Source organism: Limanda limanda, chromosome 12 (genome assembly GCF_963576545.1).
Source record: "Limanda limanda chromosome 12, fLimLim1.1, whole genome shotgun sequence".
NCBI lineage: Eukaryota > Metazoa > Chordata > Actinopteri > Pleuronectiformes > Pleuronectidae > Limanda > Limanda limanda.
Genome location: NC_083647.1, coordinates 28,273,008 through 28,300,752, shown reverse-complemented (window position 1 = coordinate 28,300,752; position 27,745 = coordinate 28,273,008). Strand labels below are relative to the sequence as shown.

The 27,745-nt window shown below is 50.6% G+C and overlaps 2 protein-coding genes across 2 annotated transcripts; both read right to left on the bottom strand.

Moving 5' to 3' along the window:
- Positions 1 to 190: 190 nt before the first annotated feature.
- Positions 191 to 27,745, bottom strand: kiaa0586 (KIAA0586 ortholog; the record flags this gene model as incomplete). The annotated part of the gene is made up of 25 exons (XM_061083197.1): positions 27,464 to 27,745; positions 26,482 to 26,551; positions 26,130 to 26,310; positions 25,976 to 26,046; positions 25,762 to 25,822; positions 25,549 to 25,681; positions 24,361 to 24,478; positions 13,537 to 13,705; positions 12,937 to 13,358; positions 12,644 to 12,716; positions 11,567 to 11,680; positions 11,289 to 11,490; positions 10,699 to 10,869; positions 10,396 to 10,508; positions 10,164 to 10,334; positions 9,757 to 9,923; positions 9,538 to 9,662; positions 8,511 to 8,707; positions 8,287 to 8,440; positions 8,027 to 8,168; positions 7,646 to 7,830; positions 1,147 to 1,199; positions 933 to 1,043; positions 683 to 854; positions 191 to 201 (listed from the first exon to the last, which is right to left on the bottom strand). Coding segments are annotated over exons 1-25 (3,606 nt in total), but the record flags the coding sequence as incomplete, so codon positions are not given.
- irf2bpl (interferon regulatory factor 2 binding protein-like) lies at positions 20,851 to 22,773 on the bottom strand. Its single transcript, XM_061083348.1, has one exon. The coding sequence runs from the start codon at positions 22,762 to 22,764 to the stop codon at positions 20,851 to 20,853; it is 1,914 nt and encodes a 637-aa protein (XP_060939331.1). The 5' UTR covers positions 22,765 to 22,773.

Genomic DNA, 27,745 nt, shown 5'->3' with positions numbered 1-27,745 from the left:
GTTTCTAGAAAACATTATTGAGGGAGGAGTCTGTGTCCGCTGCTGCACTGACCTCCTCCATCCCCTCCTCCATCACCTCCTCCATCCCCTCCTCCTCCTCCTCCTCCATCACCTCCTCCTGCACTCTGACTGAGGGCAGATGAACTTCCATCCTCCTGGTCCCTCTTTCCTCCTCCTCCTCCTCCTCCTCCTCGGGTTCGGCTGCAGACACAAACACAGACCTTCAGTTACTCCAGTGATGAAGCTGGGATTTGTAAATATTTAGTCTACATTGATTAATGTCACCCCCCCCCCCCCACACGGTATATACATGATTATAATTAATATCACATTGACGAGCACTGTGACACATCGTGATAATAATGGTGGATCCTGATCCTGGATCCTGATCCTGATCCGGGATCCTGATCCTGATGGTGGATCCTAATCCTGATGGTGGATCCTGATCCTGATGGTGGATCCTGACCACAGACTATGATCACAAGACTGCTTGATATATAATATTTCTGCTCAGAATCTCTCCTCAACTTTCAGCATCAGCTCCCTTCATAAGCTCTTTGTGTTCATCAGACAAAATCTGATTCATGTAAAACAAACTTGTATAAAAGCATCTGATCAAGGATAAGTAGCAGCAGGTGAGAGGTGCTGGTTCTGACTCTGGTTCAGGTTCCTCGGCTCGTACCTGGACCCTCAGCGATCTGTCCCGGGGACGAGCTCCGACTCCGCCGGGCCGCCGCTCTCCTCCTGTGGTCCCTGGGATTTGTAGTCCTGTGAGTTTTTGTAGTTCGATGGTCTGTCACCTCTCCCATGCTCAGCTCCTCCTCCTGACCCTGGTCCCGCCCCCCCCAGGAGCCCTGAGGACACACAGCGGGTCAGAGGTCACTGTGTGTGTGTGTGTGTGTGTCTGTGTGTGTATGTGGGTGTGTGTGTACCTCAGGTTGTGGTCTCTCTCCTCGGGGTGTGACTCCCTGCTCCATCTTGGTCAGCAGGGTCAGCAGGAGGCTGTGACCTCTGACCTCACCTTCACTAGGGGGGTCATAGTCCTGGAGGACAGGCAGAGAGACAGACAGGCAGAGAGACAGAGAGACAGTGTGAGACAAACCTCCTGTATAAACAGAGTGAGACATGTTCAGTGTTTGTTGTCACCATGTCGTGCAGCTCCTGTAGAGAGCTGGAGAAACTGCAGACGGCCCCGTCCTCTGAGAGAGAGACAGACAGAGAGAGAGAGAGAGAGAGACAGAGAGAGAGAGAAAGAGACAGAGAGACAGAGAGAGACAGAGAGACAGAGAGAGAGACAGAGAGAGACAGAGAGACAGAGAGACAGACAGATAGAGAGAGACATCACAGTATCAGACACTTTCTACATTCAGGCTACGTCGTTTAAGTGTCAAAACTCATCACTGTTGCTATGGTTACGTCTGGTGGACCATTTCATCCTCTGGATCAGAGACTTGTGTAAACTGATCTCGTTTCAGTTTGAACAGAAACTTTAGTAAACGATGACGCAGACGTTCTCTTCCTGATTGGTTCTCATCCGTCACATGACTCGACGACCAGCGGTGAACACAAAGCGTCGCTAACACTTCCTGTCAGTCACATTTTCTGTCAGTAACACTTCCTGTCAGTCGCACTTCCTGTCAGTCGCACTTCCTGTCAGTAACACTTCCTGTCAGTAACACTTCCTGTCAGTCGCATTTTCTGTCAGTCGCACTTCCTGTCTGTCGCACATCCCGTCAGTCGCACTTCCCGTCAGTCGCACTTCCCGTCAGTCGCACTTCCCGTCAGTCGCACTTCCCGTCAGTCGCACTTCCCGTCAGTAGCACTTCCCGTCAGTAGCACTTCCCGTCAGTAGCACTTCCCGTCAGTCGCACTTCCCGTCCGTCGCACTTCCCGTCCGTCGCACTTCCCGTCAGTCGCACTTCCCGTCAGTCGCACTTCCCGTCAGTCGCACTTCCCGTCAGTCGCACTTCCCGTCAGTCGCACTTCCCGTCAGTCGCACTTCCCGTCAGTCGCACTTCCCGTCAGTCGCACTTCCCGTCAGTCGCACTTCCCGTCAGTCGCACTTCCCGTCAGTCGCACTTTCCGTCAGTAGCACTTCCCGTCAGTAGCACTTCCCGTCAGTAGCACTTCCCGTCAGTCGCACTTCCCGTCAGTCGCACTTCCCGTCAGTCGCACTTCCCGTCAGTCGCACTTCCCGTCAGTAGCACTTCCCGTCAGTCACACTTCCCGTCAGTAACACTTCCTGTCAGTAACACTTCCTGTCAGTCACACTTCCTGTCAGTAACACTTCCTGTCAGTCACACTTCCTGTCAGTAACACTTCCTGTCAGTAACACTTCCTGTCAGTAACACTTCCTGTCAGTGACACACACAGTAACACTTCCTGTCAGTTACACACACAGTAACACTTCCTGTCAGTCACATTTTCTGTCAGTAACACTTCCTGTCAGTAAAACTTCCTGTCAGTCGCACTTCCTGTCAGTCGCACTTCCTGTCAGTGACACTTCCTGTCAGTCGCACTTCCTGTCAGTCACACTTCCTGTCAGTAACACTTCCTGTCAGTAACACTTCCTGTCAGTCGCATTTTCTGTCAGTAACACTTCCCGTCAGTCGCACTTCCCGTCAGTCGCACTTCCCGTCAGTCGCACTTCCCGTCAGTAGCACTTCCCGTCAGTAGCACTTCCCGTCAGTCGCACTTCCCGTCAGTCGCACTTCCCGTCAGTCGCACTTCCCGTCAGTCGCACTTCCCGTCAGTCGCACTTCCTGTCAGTCGCACTTCCTGTCAGTAACACTTCCTGTCAGTAACACTTCCTGTCAGTAACACTTCCTGTCAGTAACACTTCCTGTCAGTAACACTTCCTGTCAGTAACACTTCCTGTCAGTCACACTTCCTGTCAGTAACACTTCCTGTCAGTAACACTTCCTGTCAGTAACACTTCCTGTCAGTAACACTTCCTGTCAGTCACACTTCCTGTCAGTCACACTTCCTGTCAGTAACACTTCCTGTCAGTAACACTTTCTGTCAGTAACACTTCCTGTCAGTCACACTTCCTGTCAGTAACACTTCCTGTCAGTAACACTTCCTGTCAGTAACACTTTCTGTCAGTAACACTTCCTGTCAGTAACACTTCCTGTCAGTCACACTTCCTGTCAGTAACACTTCCTGTCAGTAGCACTTCCTGTCAGTCACACTTCTTGTCAGTAGCACTTCCTGTCAGTCGCACTTCCCGTCAGTCGCACTTCTTGTCAGTAGCACTTCTTGTCAGTAACACTTCCTGTCAGTAGCACTTCCTGTCAGTAACACACACAGTAGCACTTCCTGTCAGTAGCACTTCCTGTCAGTCGCACTTCCTGTCAGTCGCACTTCCTGTCAGTAACACTTCCTGTCAGTACCACTTCCTGTCAGTAGCACTTCCTGTCAGTAGCACTTCCTGTCAGTCGCACTTCCTGTCAGTAACACTTCCTGTCAGTAACACTTCCTGTCAGTAGCACTTCCTGTCAGTAGCACTTCCTGTCAGTAACACACACAGTAACACTTCTTGTCAGTAACACTTCCTGTCAGTGACACTTCCTGTCAGTAACACTTCCTGTCAGTCGCACTTCCTGTCAATCGCACTTCCTGTCAGTTGCAGTTCCTGTCAGTAACACTTCCTGTCAGTAACACTTCCTGTCAGTCACACTTCCTGTCAGTCACACTTCCTGTCAGTTATACTTCCTGTCAGTCACACTTCCTGTCAGTAGCACTTCCTGTCAGTCACACTTCCTGTCAGTCACACTTCCTGTCAGTCGCAGTTCCTGTCAGTAGCACTTCCTGTCAGTAACACACACAGTAGCACTTCCTGTCAGTAACACTTCCTGTCAGTAACACTTCCTGTCAGTAACACTTCCTGTCAGTAACACACACAGTAACACTTCCTGTCAGTCACACTTCCTGTCAGTCGCACTTCCTGTCAGTAACACTTCCTGTCAGTAACACTTCCTGTCAGTAACACTTCCTGTCAGTAACACTTCCTGTCAGTCGCACTTCCTGTCAGTGACACTTCCTGTCAGTAACACTTCCTGTCAGTAACACTTCCTGTCAGTAGCACTTCCCGTCAGTCGCACTTCCCGTCAGTAGCACTTCCCGTCAGTCACACTTCCCGTCAGTAACACTTCCTGTCAGTAACACTTCCTGTCAGTCACACTTCCTGTCAGTAACACTTCCTGTCAGTCACACTTCCTGTCAGTAACACTTCCTGTCAGTAACACTTCCTGTCAGTAACACTTCCTGTCAGTAGCACTTCCTGTCAGTAGCACTTCCTGTCAGTAACACACACAGTAACACTTCTTGTCAGTAACACTTCCTGTCAGTGACACTTCCTGTCAGTAACACTTCCTGTCAGTCGCACTTCCTGTCAATCGCACTTCCTGTCAGTTGCAGTTCCTGTCAGTAACACTTCCTGTCAGTAACACTTCCTGTCAGTCACACTTCCTGTCAGTCACACTTCCTGTCAGTTATACTTCCTGTCAGTCACACTTCCTGTCAGTAGCACTTCCTGTCAGTCACACTTCCTGTCAGTCACACTTCCTGTCAGTCGCAGTTCCTGTCAGTAGCACTTCCTGTCAGTAACACACACAGTAGCACTTCCTGTCAGTAACACTTCCTGTCAGTAACACTTCCTGTCAGTAACACTTCCTGTCAGTAACACACACAGTAACACTTCCTGTCAGTCACACTTCCTGTCAGTCGCACTTCCTGTCAGTAACACTTCCTGTCAGTAACACTTCCTGTCAGTAACACTTCCTGTCAGTAACACTTCCTGTCAGTCGCACTTCCTGTCAGTGACACTTCCTGTCAGTAACACTTCCTGTCAGTAACACTTCCTGTCAGTAGCACTTCCCGTCAGTCGCACTTCCCGTCAGTAGCACTTCCCGTCAGTCACACTTCCCGTCAGTAACACTTCCTGTCAGTAACACTTCCTGTCAGTCACACTTCCTGTCAGTAACACTTCCTGTCAGTCACACTTCCTGTCAGTAACACTTCCTGTCAGTAACACTTCCTGTCAGTAACACTTCCTGTCAGTGACACACACAGTAACACTTCCTGTCAGTTACACACACAGTAACACTTCCTGTCAGTCACATTTTCTGTCAGTAACACTTCCTGTCAGTAAAACTTCCTGTCAGTCGCACTTCCTGTCAGTCGCACTTCCTGTCAGTGACACTTCCTGTCAGTCGCACTTCCTGTCAGTCACACTTCCTGTCAGTAACACTTCCTGTCAGTAACACTTCCTGTCAGTCGCATTTTCTGTCAGTAACACTTCCCGTCAGTCGCACTTCCCGTCAGTCGCACTTCCCGTCAGTCGCACTTTCTGTCAGTAGCACTTCCTGTCAGTAGCACTTCCTGTCAGTCGCACTTCCTGTCAGTCGCACTTCCTGTCAGTCGCACTTCCTGTCAGTCGCACTTCCTGTCAGTCGCACTTCCTGTCAGTCGCACTTCCTGTCAGTCGCACTTCCTGTCAGTCGCACTTCCTGTCAGTCGCACTTCCTGTCAGTAACACTTCCTGTCAGTAACACTTCCTGTCAGTAACACTTCCTGTCAGTAACACTTCCTGTCAGTCACACTTCCTGTCAGTAACACTTCCTGTCAGTAACACTTCCTGTCAGTAACACTTCCTGTCAGTCGCACTTCCTGTCAGTAACACTTCCTGTCAGTCACACTTCCTGTCAGTAACACTTCCTGTCAGTAACACTTCCTGTCAGTAACACTTTCTGTCAGTAACACTTCCTGTCAGTAACACTTCCTGTCAGTCACACTTCCTGTCAGTAACACTTCCTGTCAGTAGCACTTCCTGTCAGTCACACTTCTTGTCAGTAGCACTTCCTGTCAGTCGCACTTCCCGTCAGTCGCACTTCCCGTCAGTCGCACTTCTTGTCAGTAGCACTTCCTGTCAGTAACACTTCCTGTCAGTAGCACTTCCTGTCAGTAACACACACAGTAGCACTTCCTGTCAGTAGCACTTCCTGTCAGTCGCACTTCCTGTCAGTCGCACTTCCTGTCAGTAACACTTCCTGTCAGTACCACTTCCTGTCAGTAGCACTTCCTGTCAGTAGCACTTCCTGTCAGTCGCACTTCCTGTCAGTAACACTTCCTGTCAGTAACACTTCCTGTCAGTAACACTTCCTGTCAGTAGCACTTCCTGTCAGTAACACACACAGTAACACTTCTTGTCAGTAACACTTCCTGTCAGTGACACTTCCTGTCAGTAACACTTCCTGTCAGTCGCACTTCCTGTCAATCGCACTTCCTGTCAGTTGCAGTTCCTGTCAGTAACACTTCCTGTCAGTAACACTTCCTGTCAGTAACACTTCCTGTCAGTCACACTTCCTGTCAGTTATACTTCCTGTCAGTCACACTTCCTGTCAGTAGCACTTCCTGTCAGTCACACTTCCTGTCAGTCACACTTCCTGTCAGTCGCAGTTCCTGTCAGTAGCACTTCCTGTCAGTAACACACACAGTAGCACTTCCTGTCAGTAACACTTCCTGTCAGTAACACTTCCTGTCAGTAACACTTCCTGTCAGTAACACACACAGTAACACTTCCTGTCAGTCACACTTCCTGTCAGTCGCACTTCCTGTCAGTAACACTTCCTGTCAGTAACACTTCCTGTCAGTAACACTTCCTGTCAGTAACACTTCCTGTCAGTCGCACTTCCTGTCAGTGACACTTCCTGTCAGTAACACTTCCTGTCAGTAACACTTCCTGTCAGTAGCACTTCCTGTCAGTCACACTTCCTGTCAGTCATACTTCCTGTCAGTCACACTTCCTGTCAGTCACACTTCCTGTCAGTCACACTTCCTGTCAGTCACACTTCCTGTCAGTCGCAGTTCCTGTCAGTCGCAGTTCCTGTCAGTAGCACTTCCTGTCAGTAACACACACAGTAGCACTTCCTGTCAGTAACACTTCCTGTCAGTAACACTTCCTGTCAGTAACACTTCCTGTCAGTAACACACACAGTAACACTTCCTGTCAGTCACACTTCCTGTCAGTAGCACTTCCTGTCAGTCACACTTCCTGTCAGTAACACTTCCTGTCAGTAACACACACAGTAACACTTCCTGTCAGTCACACTTCCTGTCAGTAGCACTTCCTGTCAGTAACACTTCCTGTCAGTAACACACACAGTAACACTTCCTGTCAGTCACACTTCCTGTCAGTCACACTTCCTGTCAGTCGCAGTTCCTGTCAGTCGCAGTTCCTGTCAGTAGCACTTCCTGTCAGTAACACACACAGTAGCACTTCCTGTCAGTAACACTTCCTGTCAGTAACACTTCCTGTCAGTAACACACACAGTAACACTTCCTGTCAGTCACACTTCCTGTCAGTAGCACTTCCTGTCAGTAACAGTTGTTCTCTCGCTGTTCCTCATTCGTAGTATTTAACTAAGCAATAAACAACAGAGTAGACAATGAACTTCCTGTTTACACGTGTATGTGAACGGTCATGTGACGTGCTTTCAGCTGTGTGAGTGGATGAAGCTCGACACTTCCAGCTTCACAACAGGAAGTGATGACAGAAAGAGGCTCAGCTGGGACCTTCAGGATCATTAGTGACATGTGGAACGTGAAGTGTTTCCTGGTGAACTGATCAGAGAGAAGATGAAACCTGTGGTAGAAGTTCTCTGGTTGAGGCTGAAGACCACCTCTCCCTCTGAGATGAGCTTCACTGCTGCAGGGCTCACAGAGCGGGGGGGGGACGCTGGTCCAGGGTCAGCATCAGGACCACGAGGAGACAGCGAGGACACGGAGGGGGAGGAGAGAGGAGGCTCCTCCTCCTGTACTGTCATCACCCTGAAGGAGGAGTCAGTGAGACAACACGTCACAGTCAGCTCACTTTGATATACATCGTTTTATCACCTGTGTCATATTACACAATATCAGATGATTGTATTGATCAGGTGTTAAAATACTTTCATATCAGCTGCTCCAGTTCAAACTGATGAGGAGCAACAATAACAACACAACAATCATACGACATTAAACTAACAGCGGCTCCTCCTCTGGTCGCTCCTCGTCCAATGGCAGCTCAGCATCCAGCCAGGTCTGAGGGGGCGTGGCTTGATGAAGGGGAGGTGGACTTCCTGCTGATGAGGCGGGGTCAGGAGTGGGTGTGGGCGTGACCATGAGCTCTGAGGTAGAGAGAACCATCATCAGACAGTGAGCTGCTAATGCTAACAATGCTATCAATGATGTGACTGCTGCTCCCACAAATGCTAACAATGCTAATAATGCTAATGTTGTTTCTACCTGCAGCTGTGATTGGTTGAGGACACTCCTCAATCAGCAGGCTGGTTGGCTCAGATGCGGGGGGCGTGGTCGGGGGCGTGGTCCGGTTGATGGTAATGGTCGGGCTGGGTGGAGGGGTCGGTACCGGTGTGGGAACCAGTGGAACCCGGTCGTCCTGGAACACAAGGATCTAGTTTAGTGTCAGAACACAGACAGAGCTGTTTCTCTCTCCTCAGGTTCCGTACCTCCTGATGTGCTGCTGGTCCTGGTGGCGCTGGTTCCAGTCCTGGTTCTGGTTCTGTGTCCGGTGGATCCCTCTGTCCCAGCATCGACACCACAGTCTCTGTCAGAACCTCGTTAACCAGCTGCCGGATCAGAGCCGAGTCCACCGACACGCTGGAGTCCACAAAGAGCTGCAGGCCTCCAGCTCCGGCTGCTTCTACTGACCAAACACAAAGAGAACCATCACCACAAAGAGAACCATCACCACAAAGAGAACCATCAACACAAAGAGAACCATCAACACAAAGAGAACCATCAACACAAAGAGAACCATCAACACAAAGAGAACCATCAACACAAAGAGAACCATCACCACAAAGAGAACCATCAACACAAAGAGAACCATCACCACAAAGAGAACCATCAACACACAGAGAACCATCACCACAAAGAGAACCATCACCACAAAGAGAACCATCACCACAAAGAGAACCATCAACACAAAGAGAACCATCACCACAAAGAGAACCATCACCACAAAGAGAGCCATCACCACAAGGAGAACCATCACCACAAAGAGAACCATCACCACAAAGAGAACCATCAACACAAAGAGAACCATCACCACAAAGAGAACCATCAACACAAAGAGAACCATCACCACAAAGAGAACCATCACCACAAAGAGAACCATCACCACAAAGAGAACCATCAACACAAAGAGAACCATCAACACAAAGAGAACCATCACCACAAAGAGAACCATCACCACAAAGAGAACCATCAACACAAAGAGAACCATCACCACAAAGAGAACCATCACCACAAAGAGAACCATCACCACAAAGAGAACCATCACCACAAAGAGAACCATCACCACAAAGAGAACCATCACCACAAAGAGAACCATCACCACAAAGAGAACCATCAACACAAAGAGAACCATCAACACAAAGAGAACCATCAACACAAAGAGAACCATCACCACAAAGAGAACCATCACCACAAAGAGAACCATCAACACAAAGAGAACCATCAACACAAACTCACCGATGTCGGAGGTGAAGCTCTGCTCCTCCGGCTCTGATTGGTCAGTGGAGCGGTTGTGGGTGGGGTCGGAGGGGGGGGGGCGGTACATCTCTGAGATCATCCTGGACACCAGCTGCTGCTCCACCCTGACGGAGCAGAAACACACAGAACCACAACATGCTGCCAGAACCACCAGGATCCACTTCAGTTCACATCAGACCAGTTCAGACGCTCTCTCACCACGCCACCAGACGCTCCTCCAGGGCGCCGCCCTGCTGGGCGGGGTCCCGGGCAGGGAGGGCGGAGCCGCCCTGAGGAGGGAACGCTGGACCCTGGTACATGAAGGGAGCAGGAGACGGCCCCCCCTCCAGCTCCACAGCCTCCCCCCCCACCACACTCTCCTCCTCCTCCTCCGGGGGGGCAGCAGAGGGAACCTGGGGGGGGGGGGGTGTTCATGAGCTCAGATTATTAACACACAAAATACTTTCACCTCTTTCTGATCAGATATAATTAAATATTCCCTCACTTTCTGCTTGATGAGTCATTTATGAATCAAACTCGTTCTGAAACGTTTACTGAAGAATCATCTGAAGCTTGTGTCTGTGTCCAGCAGGGGGAGCTGTGGGGCTGCAGCTGATGGAACTCACCTGGTCAGCCACAGACAGGAAGTCAGCTCCAGGGAAGGCCATCTCCTCTTCCTCCTCCTCTTCCTCCTCCTCTTCCTCCTCGCTCTTTGTCTCGATGACAAGGTGTGATGGAGCAGGAGGCGGAGCTTCTCCAGCATTTAGCCGCTCCTCCCTCTGTGAACACAACACCACCTGTCAGTGACCCCTGACCTCTGACCTCATCATGTGGGAGGGACAGTCAGGGGCAGCTCACCTGTGGTTGTTGCTCAGGCGCTTCGACCGCTGTGGTGGGAGGGGCGGGTGGTGATGTCATTTCCTGCTGATGCTGAGTGACACACCTGGAGGAAGAGTCCACCCTGCGACGACCTGGGGGTGCACGGGGCGAACCATTATCTCCACCGCTGAGGTTATGTCTGAATCAGTGTGTGAGTCACAATAACAACTAACCCTAACCCCCCCCCCACACACACACACACACAGACAGACTGATTTCTGGGTAATGCAGTCCGAACATTTACAATGAAGGTTAAAGATAAATAAGAACCTGTTAACTGACCCAGTGGGATCGCCATGGGAACAGGGTCAGCAGGGGTCACTGTAAGGTCAGCCGGGTCAGCTGGCATAATGTGGGAGGAGCTGAAGATGAGGTGATGATGCAGTCGACCAGGTGATGGACTGAGGGGAGGAGTCAAACTGGTCTGAGTCTTACACGACTTTACCTTCACACCTGACAGAGGAAACCAGTGATGTCATGAGAACCGATGGTTGGTCACTACAGCCTTGCACTGTGTGTGTGTGTGTGTGTGTGTGTGTGTGGGGGTGTGTGTGTGTGTGTGTGTGTGTGTGTGTGTGTGTGTGTGTGTGTGTGTGTCAGTGTGTGTGTGTGTGTGTTAGTGGGTGGGTGTGTGTGTGTGTGTGTGTGTGTGTGTGTGTGTGTGTGTGACTGATAACTGAAAACCCATAATTATCCTTTTGATAATGTTGAAGGTCTTTTCTGTCTATTCATCACTTGGAGGTTTCCAGTGGAAACCCAGAGTTCTGATGTGTCCCAGCAGCGACCTCTGACCTCTGGTGAAGACGACTTACAATCTCATCCTCAGTTGTTTCTAGAGATTTTGTTCAAGTCAATAAAAGTTTAAAACCAACCTCTGACGCTCTCCACCAGGCGGGGGCGGGGCTTCCTGCTGCGTGGCGAGCCCGGTGAGGTGAAGCGAAGGTACGGACTCTTCTTCAGGGTTCGTCTCTGACCTTCAGACGGAGCTCGGCCGTACAGACGGGTCAGGTACGACTCCCCCTCCACCTGGGCTCGGTCGATCAGCCCACCTGGGACAGGCTCCGCCCCCTGCACCTGCACACACACATCCTCAATGAGACAACCAATCAGCTGCCAGAGATCAAATCAATCAATCACACGTCACTCTGACCGTTCTGTGTCCAGCTCTCTGTCCTGGACCTCCTGTCTGTCTGAGCACACTGATTGGCCTACCCCTCCCTGAGGGGGCGGAGCTCCTGGCTGCCTTCTCTGGGGACTTCTCAGCCTGAGGACAAGAAAAGGAAGAAGAAGAAGATGAAGAAGATGAAGAAGAAGAAGAAGAAGAAGAAGAAGAAGAAGAAGAAGAAGAAGAAGAAGAAGAAGAAGATGAAGAAGAAGAAGAAGAAGAAGAAGAAGAAGAAGAAGAAGAAGAAGAAGAAGAAGAAGAAGAAGAAGAAGAAGAAGAAGGCGAGGAAGAAGAAGAAGAAGAAGAAGAAGAAGAAGAAGAAGAAGAAGAAGAAGAAGAAGAAGAAGAAGAAGAAGAAGAAGAAGAAGAAGAAGAAGAAGAAGAAGAAGAAGAAGAAGAAGTTTCTGCTGCGTCAAAACCTTTTTGAAACCACATGAGTGAAAATGAAAATCAGCAGAAAGCTGAAGGGTGACGAACCTCCACAACAAGATTACAATACTGTAATAAAAAACGTCATATAGATTTTACTTAAGGTCAGAGATCAGAGGATTTTCTAACCAAAAAAACATTTTATAAACAGCTCTATACTCAGAAATATATGAGTGAAGTAACATCCGTCATGGAAAATTAACTAATTATGTGTGAAACCTATGTTGTAGTTGGAAAGTAAGTTTTTGTAGCTAAAGGCTTTTATGACCTTTCTACATACAAACTGTCCAAAGAGTTTATGACCTGAAAACCCTTTAGACCCCCAAAGAACTGAATGTGTGTGTGCTACCCTCCCTACAGAAACAGTCCTGATTGGCTGAGAGAGACTCAGTCCTCCTATCAGATCCTTGTGGTTTCTCTGTGTTGATCCTTTCTGCAGAAAGCCACTTATTAAATACACCTAGATAACTCTGGTGTTTCCAGATTTCCACCACACGTCAAAGTGGTTTTGTGTCTATTTCAGACATGAACCATATCCACCAAAATTCTGAAAACATGATCCCACATCCAACTCACTTCCTGTCTAAACCTTTATGAGACAGCTGGTTGTTAAAGTGGCAGAGTGAGACGCACCTGGACGTCTTTGGACAAAGTGCTGATCCAGGCGTCCACCGTCCTCTTGATCCGAGCCTCCTGAGTCCCGTCTCTGCAGAGAGGACACACAGTCAGACAGCAGAACAACACACAGACACACACACACACACACACACACACACACAGACACAGACACAGACACACACACACACACACACACACACACACACACACACACACACACACACACACACACACACACACACACACACACACACACACACACACACACACACACACACACACACACACACACCACTCCTGTGAGCTACCTGTTGGCAGCCAGTGCCTCCAGGCGGCAGTGGAGCACCTCTGCGTTCTTGGCCCTCAGCAGAGCTTCCAGGTTCTCCTCCAGAACCTTCTTCTGTCTCCGGACCTGACGCAGAACCCCCCCCGCCTCCTCCAACATGGATGGTACCACAGGCCCTCTGTGGACCACCACAGACTGGGAATGGAACTGGCTCTGGTTTTGTTGGAACCTGGGTTGTTGGGAGTGAACGGGTTGGGTTGTTGAGTTGTGTTGTTGGTGCTGAGGTGGTTGGGACTGGGACTGCTGGTCCTGGACTTGTTGGGACTGCTGGTCCTGGACTTGTTGGGACTGCTGGTCCTGGACTTGTTGGGAAAGGAGCAGGTTCTTCTGAGACCTGTGTTGGTCCGGGGGAGGCCTGGTGGTTTCCACAGAGTCGTGTGGCTGCTGGATGACAGAAACTCATTTGGATCAACAAACTCTGAGTGTTTCTCTGAGACGTTGTTGCCCTGAGTGGAGTCTCCCAGGTCAACCCTGTGACATCATCATCAGTTCTCACAGGTGACCGAGAGGAACGTTGTGTCTGTTGAACTCAGTTCTAGTCTCATTCATGTTGTGTTCTCACCGCCAGCAGCATCTTGATCTCAGACTCCAGGCGTCTCATCTCCCTCATCACCTGGTGGTCTTCTCCCGCTGCCACTCGACTGCGATCGGCAGGCGACTGCGACTGTGTCTCTGTGTGTAGCTGCGTTGCTATGGTTACGCTGGGAGCAGCTTGGTGATAGAACTCCTCCCTGAATGAGAATTAAAACAGGATCAGAAACGTGCGGTTGCAACCTATTAGCTGCTGTGGATACGTTTCAGTCTTATTTTAGAAGAGAGGGGTGAATAATTTGTGTGGCTGAACAAAGAAAGTGTAACTTAAGTTGAGCTGCAGCTTTAAAATCTGTTTCATTTATTTGAGAATTCATCTCATTTGTTAAACTATTTGTTTTACACTTAGCCACATCATGTCACGCAATTACAGTCAGATTCATACCATCTGTTTTACATTTAGGTTTCTTCTCATCAACATTATTCTTGTGATGTGACAGAGGTCTTGGTAAATGACGAAAATAAGGATAACATGTTTCTGAGTTGTGGTTTTTGTGTGGCCACTGTATCATTGATAATGTTTTCACAAGATAAAGATGTGAAGAATGAAGATATTAGAAAATAAGACTCACAAATGAGCCATACATCACGTGATAGGACACAGAAGAGAACTGAAACAATAAAACACATCCTTCAATAAGTAATCAGATTACTGAACCGTTCTCAAGCCTGTTAGAATGGACGTGGATTCGTTCAGCAGCTGAAACCTTCATGAGGACGGAGAGTGTTTGTGTGCATGTGGCCAGAAAACTGCAAATATCTCCTCTGTTTAGAATATAAAGCAGGGGGGGGGGCGTCCTGCGTCCCTGAGGACAGACACGGAACTGCAGGACACAAGGTCATCCAGTTCAAAGCTGGATTTATTTATGTTCTCTTCAAAACTACAGATAACTATAGATAAAGATGTGTGTAAGTGTCCACACCAGAGCAAAGGAGAACATACACACACAGACACACACACAGACACACACACGCTGTGGTGTCCTCTGTTTGACTCCTGAGGCGGCAGACTGGAGAGACACTCAGTCCACACCAGACGGACGACTCTAATGGGCTTTCCTGCTGCCTGAGAGTGAGTGTGTGTGTGTGTGTGTGTGTGTGTGTGTGTGTGTGTGTGTGTGTGTGTGTGTGTGTGTGTGTGTGTGTGTGCGTAGGTGATGGTGAGGATGAAATGGCGCTCAAACAGCTGCTGCAGACAGACTGCTGCTGCAGTTGCTAGGCAACGCCCCTGTGGTTTCCCATGGTTACAGGGAGCAGGGATGGTGCTGAGGAGGGAGAGAAGCTCCCGCTGACGGAGGAGAGACGGAGGAGAGACGGAGGAGAGACGGAGACAGAGACGGAGGAGAGACGGAGGAGAGACGGAGGAGAGACGGAGGAGAGACTGAGGAGAGACGGAGACGGAGACGTCTTCTCGTCCTCGTGGTTTCACGTTGTCCTCCGTCTCTCAGTCAAACCAGCTGGTCCCATGCAGCGAGGGGAGAAATGTGCTCAAACAAGTCAAATAATCATATTCATACCATTTGCAATCAGTGAATAAGTTAGGTTTGGTCTGAATATAGTTTATATAGTTTATATAATCTCCCAGTTATGACTTAATGTGGAACACTGTGGACTGACCTTCGGTCCAAATGGACTAAATCAGGACAAATGTGTGGGTTGATATGAGCAGTGGACCCATGTGGTCCGGTGTGGGTTAATGTGGACTCCTGTCGAATCGATCATGTGATTCATCATCAGCCAATCAGACGGAGTCGGAGACAAAGAAACAATGAGCTCAGGCTGAGCACTGCAGCGGGGGGGGCGGGTGTATAAACATGGGGAGAGAGAGAGAGGTAGAGGGAGAGAGAGACAATGCTTCCATCATCAACACTGTGGGATGATGGAGGAAGACCCACACACACACACACACACACACACACACACACACACACACACACACACACACACACACACACACACACACACACACACACACACACACACACACACACACACACACACACACACACACACACACACACACACACACACACACACACACACACACACACTACTCAGCCTTCTCTAAAAATTTATATATCTTAAATACATATTTTTAGAAAGGATTAATTTCCACATCGGACACGTCTCTGTCTTTGTTCTCGTGGCACATTCATGAATAAATGAACCAACCAAGAGGCTGGTAACCGTGGCAACCCCCGTATCCTCCATGGCAACAGAAGGGGAGGGGCAGAGATGTAAAGACAGACACATGAAACTGAAGCTGCAGTAAAACGTCTGCTATTAAAATCACCTCTGCCCTCATCCAATAATACATAACCTCAGATGATCCATGTAAATATCCAGGACTCGTTCACACCTGGTTCAGAGCTTCAGACTCTTCAGTTCAGTGTGAACATCAGGTGTGAACGGTTCCTCAGAGCAGAGGAGTTCTGGGTCCGGATCAAACTGAACCTGGTTCTGTTGGTTTGCAGTGAGAACACTTTGTTGGAGATTTTGGACTTTTGGACCAATCACAGGAAGTAGAGACAGAATTAAACAATAGAAGAAGAAGAAGAAGAAGAAGAAGAAGAAGAAGAAGAAGAAGAAGAAGAAGACGCTGCTGTCTTCACCTCCAACGATATTTTTGAACCATGAGGACGTTCATTTGGACGTTTGTACATTTGTAGGTTAGACAAAATTCTATAGTCCCTCAATTACATTGTGAAACTAAAACTAAAAGATCTAATGAAACTTGGGAGAAACACATGAAGACTCAGACTCTCAGAGACAAGACATTGTCTCTGAGATCATCCACTCACATCCCAGCTCACTTCACCTCTCTCTCACACACACACACACACACACACACACACACACACACACACACACACACACACACACACACACACACACACACACACACACACACACACACACACACACACACACACACACACACACACACACACACTAGAGAGAGTGCATGGTGGTTTCCTGTTTAGAGTTCCAAGGAGACCTCACATAGATATCACTGTGTCAGTGTGTGTGTGTGTGTGTCTGTCAGTGTGTGTTGCATTAGCATGCACACAGTGATCTGCTGCACGGAGCCAAGGGCACCTTAACCATCACTGCCCCCCCAATCCACTCACACACAGACACAAAGACACACACAGACACGCTCCAGGTATGTTGTTGCTCAAAGAGAAAAATCTGCAATGCAGCAAAAATCACTGAAGAACACTGTAATACTACCACAGATACTGTAATACTACCACATATACTGTAATACTACCACAGATACTGTAATACTACCACAGATACTGTAATACTACCACAGATACTGTAATACTACTACAGATACTGTTATACTACTACAGATACTGTTATACTACCACAGATACTGTATTACTACCACAGATACTGTATTACTACCACTGATACTGTAATACTACCACTGATACTGTAATACTACCAGAGATACTGAAATACTACCACAGATACTGAAATACTACCACAGATACTGTAATACTACCACAGATACTGAAATACTACCACAGATACTGTAATACTACCACAGATACTGAAATACTACCACAGATACTGTAATACTACCACAGATACTGTAATACCACACACACACACACACACACACACACACACACACACACACACACACACACACACACACACACACACACACACACACACACACACACACACACACACACACACACACACACACACACACACACACACACACACACACACACACACACACACACACACACACAGCAGTGAGTCTGTGTGTGTGACATTATTACTGATTACCATCTACCCATCCTCCCTGTAACTCTGGTTTCCATGGTAACCACCAGCCAATAACAGGCCTGCTGCTGCCTCGGTTGAGTCGTGACTCCTGAACCTGCAGTGACACACCAGCGCCCCCTGGAGGACGAGTTCATGGCGGATGGCTCCCAACAATAACTACAGCGTTACACTTCCACAGATGTGGAGTCTTCCCTGGGAGGCTAATGCTGCTGTTTACTACTACTACTACTACTACTACTACTACTACTACTACTACTACTACTACTACTACCACTACCACACTTCCACTTGTAGCTACAACCCTACTAGTACTACTTGCTTCTAAGCTAGTGCTTAGATTGTTATTAGTACTACTAAGTACTACTATAACTGATGCTAGTGTTGGAAGCTACTACTGGCACGGCTTATTCCAACAATACTGCTAATACTAATACTTTGGCTTCAGTTACGTGAATAAAAGGCATAAATGCTAATACTACTACTGATAGTACTACACCTGCTGAAAACAGAGAAATCTGATCCCAGCTCCACCGGAGAACCCCCCCGACGCCTAACGAGCCGACGTGTGAACGCTGCTGCAGCTTCTCTTAATGACAGGAAACCTTCGACTCCACTAGGATTTCAAAATAAAGTTCAGTCCTGTGTGTCTGGTCAGAAGGAAAAGTCAAAATTCCAGTGAAAAGGTTCATACCAATGAAATTTATTACAACTGACTCAGCTCCAAGGCACGTTACAAGATCAAATGTGTTTGTTTCATTTGTTTTATCAACCGACGGTACAGAAACAGAAAATACTAAAAAAGAAAAGGGCCTGTGTGTTCTAATGGTTCATTTTATCAATTCAAATGTTTAGATGTGGAACAGAAAAACTGTAAAAACCTGAAGAGAAGATTTATTGCAGTAAGAAATTGTAAAAAAAGACCATGTTTAAAAAGAATATCCACAAAACTGAATTAAACACCTTTTCAAAAATCAATTAAAAAAAACAATAGCTTAAAACTCCTATAAAAAATAAAAATGTATTTTTTACCAACATGATTGTATAAAATCAAGTGATGGTGTGATGAGGAAGTGTCACTCTGAACCATCTGTTTACACACAACACCACAACACACCTCCGTCACCTCCGTCACCTCCACACGGAAACACTCGGAAACATCCACATGGAGAATATTTATATCTTCTCTCTGAATTCTTCTCTGCAGCTTCTCAGCCGGAAAACTGTTCAAATCTGTCAGGGAGGGACTCGTCTTGTTTGGATGAATTGATATTAGCTTTTAGAATAACAATAATAACTTTATTTGTATAGCACTTATCTAGAGGACCGTACAAAGTGCTTCACACAAACGTCCATGGCAAAATTAAGAATAAATCATTGGCTGAGAAAACGAGATGTCAATTTACCCAATTTATGATCATTTTCCACATAAATTCTCTAGTAAAACTTATCTCATCTCACTATTTACTGAATGTCTTTGAGGTTTGGGGCAGAAACTAATGTTCATTTTTCTATTGTAAAACATTTACTTGATTGATCAAGTGACTCAGAGTCGAGGTGACGTCTTCAGCTCAGGACGAAAGAAACCAGAACAGAAGCTGGAACCGGTTCATTTTTGCTTTAAATATGATTTTGGCGATTGATTATCTTTCTGTGTATTTCAGTTTCTCTCTAAAACAACAGAAACCACCTGTTGCTGATTCTCCTGAGGAAGAAACTGAACTTTCCAGCATCGAGGGTTTAGAGCCTCATCTCGTTAGAGACCAAGTGGGTTTGTGTTTTATGAATATTCTCACATTTCACTGTCCAGTTCTATTCTGTAAACGCTCTTCACTCCATCTGAACTTTGACCCTGTGCTCATGACCTTCCTAGTTCAGAGGTCAAAGATCAAAGTTCTCTCAGGTCAGTCACAGATTCTGAGCTTCAAACCAAACGCCTTCTTGAGTCCTGATGGATGACTGACCGCCCCTGCTGCTCTACAGGCTCCGCCCCTGCTGCTCTACAGGCTCCGCCCCTCGCCTGGATGTCCCCACATGTTCCTGTTTGAACGAGTCGGACCGACAACCTGCTGCTACACACACACACTGACTACACAACATGTCCAGGTGATATTTTCCTGTGCTCATGTCTGAAAACAGTTTTCTAGAGGAAACCCTGAGATGAGTTGATTCTCTTTCATTTCTAACATCATTAACTTTCAGAAAGAGTTTCAATACGAGGAGAATCCCCCCCCCCCTTCTGACTCATCAGACCCATCAGGACCGTCCTGAGGAGGAGACACGTCCAACAACCTGCCGTCCTGAGACAGGACCCGAGGGAAACAGAGAGAAGGATTCATCCATGTGACCTTAAATCCTGGATGAGAAGAACGTGAACGATAATCACTTTTACATTCTGAAGGAAAATGAACTGGAGGAAGTTCAGTTTGTAAAGACATGAAGACGTCTGCTAGAAGCACTCAGACCCGGGGACACCGGGGACACCAGGGACACCGGGGACACCTCAGACCCCGGGGACACCTCCGAGCCTCAGGGACACCAGGGACACCTCAGACACCGGGGACACCAGGGACCCGGGGACACCTCGGAGCCTCGAGGACACCAGGGACACCGGGGACACCGGGGACACCTCGGAGCCTCGGGGACACCAGGGACACCTCGGAGCCTCGGGGACACCTCGGAGCCTCGGGGACACCAGGGACACCTCGGAGCCTCGGGGACACCTCGGAGCCTCGGGGACACCTGGGACCCGGGGGACACCGTGGACACCTCGGAGCCACCAGGGACCCGGGGGACACCGTGGACACCTCGGAGCCTCGGGGACACCGGGACCCCAGGGACCCGGGGGACACCTCGGAGCCTCGGGGACACCGGGACCCCAGGGGTTCCACCTCAGACCTCGGACTGATGTCCTGGACCTTTTGTCCTTTAGAGTTTCATATGTTTCATGAACTCATGGACGCACTTGAGCGAATGTTTGAAATAATGTTGGTTTCTGTTTGTTTCTTTTTTCAGTTGGAGAATTTATTTTAAATTACAGCACAGACACTGATAATGGATATTATTCTTATTTTTGGAATAATAATTGTTATATTATTAAATGATTAGGTAGAAAATAATCAGGCAACCGCTTTGATAGTTGATTGAATCTTTCATGAACTCAGTTTCAGTTTCGTTTATCAGAAACGTTTTAAACCCAGAAGCTTGAAGACGTGACCTCTGACCCCGGATGGATTTCAGTTTACAGACTAAAGAGGAAACTCCAGCAAGTGAATCATGTGTCAGATGATCCATCACATGTGGATCTGCAGCCCTGGATCCAGATCAGCATGTGGATCTGGAGACGGTGGATCCAGATCAGCATGAGGATCTGCAGCCGTGGATCCAGATCAGTTTCCCTCCGTGACTCTGAAGAGTTGAAGCTCAGCTGCTCACTGGGTCCTCAGCAGAGAGGAAGAGTTCCTCCTCCTCCTCTTCCTCAGGGGTCCCTCTCCTTCTTCACCTTCACGTCCCCGGCCAGGATGGTGGCGATCTCCCCCTGCATGAAGGCCCAGGGCACGCTGGAGCCCACCAGGGGGCACTTGTCCCCGCTGGGGCAGTACACCTCCCCGGAGGAGCCCTGGGCCTTGATGCTCTCTCTGGAGCACGGGAAGCAGAACTTGTGGTTCGGGACCGAGGGACACTGGACGAAGTGTGTGTCCTCCAGCCGCTCGTGGCAGATGGTGCAGCACAGGGGTCCGCTGCTGGCCGTGGGGGGGGAGTCCGGCACCGGGTCCGGGCCCCCCCCCGCGGGCTGGGGGTCGCCGCTGCGGGCCGAGAGGCGCCTCTGCCCGGACACGGAGGCCGGGGACACCGGGCTGCTGTTGTGTCTGGAGGACGAGGACGAGTCTCTGTCCTTGCTGGGGGAGGACACCGGGGACTGTCTGTCCCCCGGGGGAGGAGCGCCGGGCTCCGGGGGCGAGGACCGGCCCGAGAGGCCCGGGTGTCCCGGGGGCGAGGACCGGCCCGGGTGTCCCGGGTGTCCCGGCCCGAGGGAGCCCGCGGCCCCGGGGAAGGAGCCCGCGGCCCCGGCCAGCTTCAGCGCCTCCCCCGGGCCGCTGATCCACTGCTGCCGCTGCTCCTCCAGCTTCAGCCCGGGCTCCGGGGGCTCCGGCTCCGGGGAGGCTTTCCTCTTGCGCACCGCGGCCCGGGAGCCGCTGGCCCCGGAGCCCGGGGCCCGAGGCCCTCCGGCCGGCCCCAGGGAGCCGGGCAGCAGCGGGCAGGTCCCGTCCAGGTGCGGCTGCGGCAGCATGTCTCCCCCCAAACCCTCCCGGAAGCAGCGCAGGTTCTCCGGCAGCAGGTCGCCCAGCAGCCGCCAGTCCCCGGAGCCGTGCTGCCGCTGGTACTCCAGGTACTTGAACCCGGAGGACAGGCCGCGGCCGAAGTCCTTCATGCAGTCCTGGTACATCTGCCGGGCGACCCCCGAGGCGCTGGAGAACACGCAGCCGGAGCCGCTCGGGTACTCGATGAAGATCCGCAGCTCGAAGTCCGGACCCGGCTTGGCCACCGCGTCGAAGGCGAACACCCGGCCCAGCAGCCCGTGGTCCTTCTTGAAGCGGACGTCGAAGGGGGTCGAGCCGGACAGGAGGAGCAGCGTGTCCCGCACCGGCCGCGGCCGGCCGGCCCACTCCTCCTGCCGGTTCCGGAGACTCTCACCCAGCTCGGCCAGCGCCTCCGAGTTCCGCTGCTTCTCCTTCAGCTCCCGCTCCTGGTCCGAGCCGGACCCGGAGGCGGGTCGCTTCCCGCCCGGGTCCGGCATGGAGCCCGGCCCGGGCACGGAGCCCTGCCGGGCCGGGCCGTGCGGGCCCGGGCCGGGCAGCAGGTTCTGGGGCAGCAGGTTCGGCGGCACGGTGGTGTGTCCCGGTGCCGGGCCCGGGCCCCCGTGGCTCCGGCTCCGGGAGTTCGGACTCTGCCGGTTGAGCTCGGGCGGTCCGTCCTCCGGCTTGAACCCGTTCAGCCGGCTGCTGGGCCCGCTGTAGTCGAACCGGGCCCGGCTGTCCAGCGAGTACCGGTCCAGCCCGGGCTGCTGCGGCGGCTTGCTCGGTGCTTCCCCCGGGAGCAGGTGGTGCTGGCCCGGGTGACCCAGCGGCTCCTTCCCGGGCAGCAGCCCGGCCGGCAGGCTCTTGGTCCCGGCGGGCTGCTGCCCGGGGGCCCGGCCCTCCTGGAGCCCGTGGGCCCGCTTCAGGTGCCGGGCGGTCTCGATCACGAACTCGACCCGGTCCGCGCCCTCGTAGTTGACGCACCCGCGGCACACGGGCTCGGTGAAGTCCCAGACCAGGGCCCAGGGCATCCGGGGCAGGTCGCACAGGAAGCAGGCCTGTCTGCGGGACGCGGAGACCCCCGGGGAGGACATGCTCCCCCGGCCCGGTCCCTCCGGTCCGGTCCAGTAGCTCGGTCCGGTCCAGTAGCTCGGTCCGGTCCGGTTCGGCTCGGCTCGGTTCCTCCCGGACTCTCGGAGCGATGCGACTCCTCCGCTGCTTATTGTTCTGCTGCTGCAGAGATGGAGGAGGAGGCTGCGGCTGTTCCCACAATGCACCCCCCCCACCCCCCCCCCAGCCAAGAATGCCACCTGGTGGAGTAAGTGACGTCACTGCCCCTCCCCCCACTGCTGGTCTCACGACCCCAGAACATTATATTCATTATATATATTAATAATAAATAACGTTAATTCATAATAAGGAGCATCAGTGACTGTAGATGATCTGCACCCCCTCCCATTGAATATGAATATGAATATGAACGCTGTCGTCCGTCTTTATTTATTTTATTTCACCCGAACAGTAAATTTCTGTTTGATTCAAAAAACTGAATCGAGGTCGTTTGAATTGAAAATATAAGAAAAAACTTTATTGCATCTCAGTGGACGACAGACCCTCAGGCCGGCTTAAGGTGGAATGATAATTAAGGTGGATTAGAGGGCGGCTGATGGTTCAGTGTGAACATCTGTATCTGTGTTGCTAGGCAGGATTCACCCCCCCCCCCCCCCCCGTGTTCAAGTTCAGCTCTGTTGTTTCCTCTTTGTGTGTCTGTCTTTGTGTGTCTGTCTTTGTGTGTCTGTCTTCACTGTACAATCTGAGCTGCTCTGTGGACACACACACTCTCGTTGTGATTCAAGTCGACAGAATCACAGAAATCATCTTCAACGTTAATCAACAGAAATCTAATGAGATGTGATGTGTGCACATCTATATGTATATCTATATACACACATGACATCAATGTCACCGGTCGACTGTAAACCTTATTGAACCAGCTGCACAGACACACACAGACGCACACACAGACGCACACACAGACACACACACACACACACGGTTCATCGTCTGTGTTGCCGTGGAAACGTGCTGCAGGATGAGGGTGAGGCTGCTGAATACAGGATGAGCTGCAGCCTTGTTCGCCCCCGACTCTCCCTGGATGATTATGCGAATTACATTATGACGAGTGACACACCTACTAATGGGGAGGCGGGGTCTATTACCTACACCGCAGCCCGCCACCAGGGGGGTGGAGACAGTGTTAGTTCCGTCCAGCGAGCCGTTGACCATCTGTATTTACAGTTTCTGATCCGATCTGTCAGAACATATCTCCTGTGAACCCGAACCTGAACCTGAACCTGAACCTGAACCTGAACCTGAACCTGAACCTGTACCCGAACCCGAACCTGAACCTGAACCCGATCCTCAGGATTCTGATCCGATCTGTCAGAACATATCTCCTGTGTTCGCTCAGTCGTGATGTTTTCTTTGACACGAGCTGCGTAAAACATCACCTGAACCTGAACCTGAACCAGACCTGACTGAACCTGAACCGGAACCGGAACCCGAACCTGAACCCGAACCTGATCCCCAGGATTCTGATCTGAGGACGAGCTGGAGCTCAGTCTGCATAATGTATGTCTGTGTTAAACAAACCTGCCACTCACACAGCCCCCATCCCCCCCGCCCATCACCTGGTTTGCTCTGGCCTTCGGTCACAGCTGGGTGTTGCTATGGCAACTGGGTCGGTCTCCACGGCGGCGGCAGCTCTGGTTGCCGGGGAGCTGTGCTGCTGGTTGCTGTGGGGGGCTGCTGTTGGAGAGAGAGGAGACGAGTGAGACGACTCGAACGTGATGAACAGCTCACAAAGGTCAAAGGTCAGGGAGACCCCACAGGTCATCCTCTGGGGACCCTCCATGATTCCAGGAGCTGTGTCTGAACTCAGCGGCTGCAGAGTCTCGTCTGCAGCCGACGTCAGCTGCTCCTCTGACGGCTGCGCAGACGGCCGGAGACTGTTGAGTTCTAACATTTAAAAAAACATTCTCCTGACGTTCACACTGCAGCACAATGCATTCTGGGACATGTTGGGCCGGGGGGGTCGGCCGGGGGGGTGCACCGGGTGGAAGGACACGTTGGGACAGTGTAGCAGCTTCTGAACTGAGACACAGTTTGTGCGTCTGAATGTCAAACTGGTTTGACCTCCTCAAAATGAAGGGGTCAAAGGTCAAAACACAAACCAGTTTAACTTCTGAAATATATATTTATCAACAAAACAAATAAAATAATAACAATAATATTAAAATCATGTCAACAACGCAGCACTTCTTCATTATTCTGACTCACACACACACAGCTGTGGTGTGTCAGCAGTAATAAATAAACTCCTATTAAAAACCTGCAGGTTACCATGACAACCCATTCTTCAGCCCTGCAGGGCAAAGATGGAAGGAACCCCCCCCCCCCACACACACACACACACACAGACCAACACACACACACACACAGACCAACACACACACACACCGATCTGTTCTGCTGCATCAGTCGTAGTCTGAGTAGAGGTGTTTCCATGGCAACAGGCTCCACTGTTCAGAGGGACACTGCTGCCCCCTGGTGGTCGAGACGACTCAGACACCTCACCACTCCACTGCTGTGTGTGTGTGTGTGTGTGTGTCTGTGTGTGTGTGTCTGTGTCTGTGTCTGTGTGTGTGTGTGTGTGTGTGTGTGTGTGTGTGTGTGTGTCTGTGTGTGTCTGTGTGTGCGTGTGTGTGTGCGCGTGTGTGTGTGTGCGTGTGTGTTGTGTTGTGTTGTGTTGTATTGTATTGTGTTGTGTTGTGTTGTGTTTGTGTGTGTGTTTGTGTGTGTGTGTGTGTGTGTCTTACCTCCAGTGTCCAGGTGTGTGACCTGCAGATGAGATGGGTTAGGGTTGGGACCAGAGACTGTGAGGTCAGAAGCTGTAGAGGTCATGTGGGCGTGGCCTGTCACTATCTTGAGAGCCGACTCCAGCAGCTGGCTCTGATTGGAGGAGAGGGGAGCCAATGAGAAGTCAGACGGCCGAGTGGTGAGTCAGCACCTGAACAGGTGAGTGTGTTTACCTGCAGCTGTCGACTGAGCAGCGTCTCCTGGGTTAGGCCCCACCCCCTTTCCCCGTCCTCCCTGAGGACAGAGCAGACAGTGATGTCACAGTGATGTCACAGTGATGTCACAGTGATGTCACAGTGATGTCACAGTGATGTCACACATGGAGGACGTTGTTGTTCTGGGTTCTGATGGACGTGTCCCTCACAAATATAAAAGGACGAGACGTACCTGTCGACCTGCAGCAGCCGCTGAACGCCGTCCGTCAGCTGACACACGCGAGTCGCCATGTCGGCCTGAGCCTGCACACAGGAGCAGAGGGGGAGGAGCTTCAGGAACTAACTGGACTGGAGGAAACTGTGTGAAGCTGATCTGAGGTCAGTACCTTGATGAGAGGAGCAGCCGCCGCCGCTGCTGCGCTGGTGACGTCTCCATGACGACCTGAGATCAGCTCCTCCCGAGTCTGGACCCCCGACACCCCAACTGCATCCTGGGAGCCGGTCTGGGGGGGCCCCGGGTTCAGCAGCTTCACTTTGACCTCCCTCCTGCGGGGGGCGCTGTGAGAGCTGAGCAGCACAGAGAACACAGACAGACTTGGTGAGATAGATTGAAATGAGCTTAAAGAAGAATTTAAATCAAATAAACTCAGACTGATGTTTTCAGAGTAAAATACTTTATTAATGTTATATTTTTAAAACTTTATGTTAGTTTTTTAAAGTGTGAGTGAAGACGTGCACCGTTGTGTCAGAGCCGCGAGAACGATTCCTCGACGTCCGGGCGTGAAGCGAGAGGTCAGGAGGTCGCGACCTGAGAGAGAAGAGGTCAGAGGTCAGAGCTCAAGAGGAGATTTGCTCAAAGGTTCAAGGGCAGGAGGTGGAGTCCAAACCCTCAAGGGTAGGATGTCTATGGTCTGTGCACACACACACACACACACACACAGACAAACACAGAGACACACAAACAACACACACAGAGACACACACACACACACAGACAAACACAGACACACACACAGACAAACACAGAGACACACACACACACACACACACACACAGACAAACACAGAGACACACAAACAGACAAACACAGAGACACACACACACACACACACAGAGACAAACACAGAGACACACACACACACACACAGACAAACACACAGACAAACACAGAGACAAACACACACACACACACACACACACACAAACACAGAGACACACAAACAGACAAACACAGAGACACACACACACAGACAAACACAGAGACACACACACACAGAGACAAACACAGAGACACACACACACACACAGAGACAAACACAGAGACACACACACACACACACAGACAAACACAGAGACAAACACACAAACACACACACACACACACAGACAAACACAGAGACACACAAACAGACAAACACAGAGACACACAAACAGACAAACACAGAGACACACACACACAGACAAACACAGAGACACACACAGACAAACACAGACAAACAAACACACAGAGACGCACGCGCGCACGCACACACACACACACACACACACACACACACACACACACACACACACACACACACACACACACACACACACACACACACACACACACACACACACACACACACACACACACACACACACACACACACACACACACACACACACACACACACACACACACACACACACACACACACACACACACCGGAGCTCTTACCGGACTGACCGGCCGCCTCTGGCCGCGGAGCAGCACAGGGTTCGGGTCTCTGTCGGGTCTTCAGCAGCCTCTGGACGTGTATCTGAACCGCTCCGGGTCCTGGTCCAGCTTCAGGTCTCCGGTCCAGGTCCGGGAGGGGGGTCCCGGTGGAGCGGATCAGAAGCGCCCGGGGGTCCGGGCAGCAGGGGGCCTGGTCCCGGGCGGACGGAGCATGTTTCATCAGAACCGCGCTAGCACGGAGGCTAACAGCTGTTAGCTTCCTTCAAACTTCCCGCCTCGCAG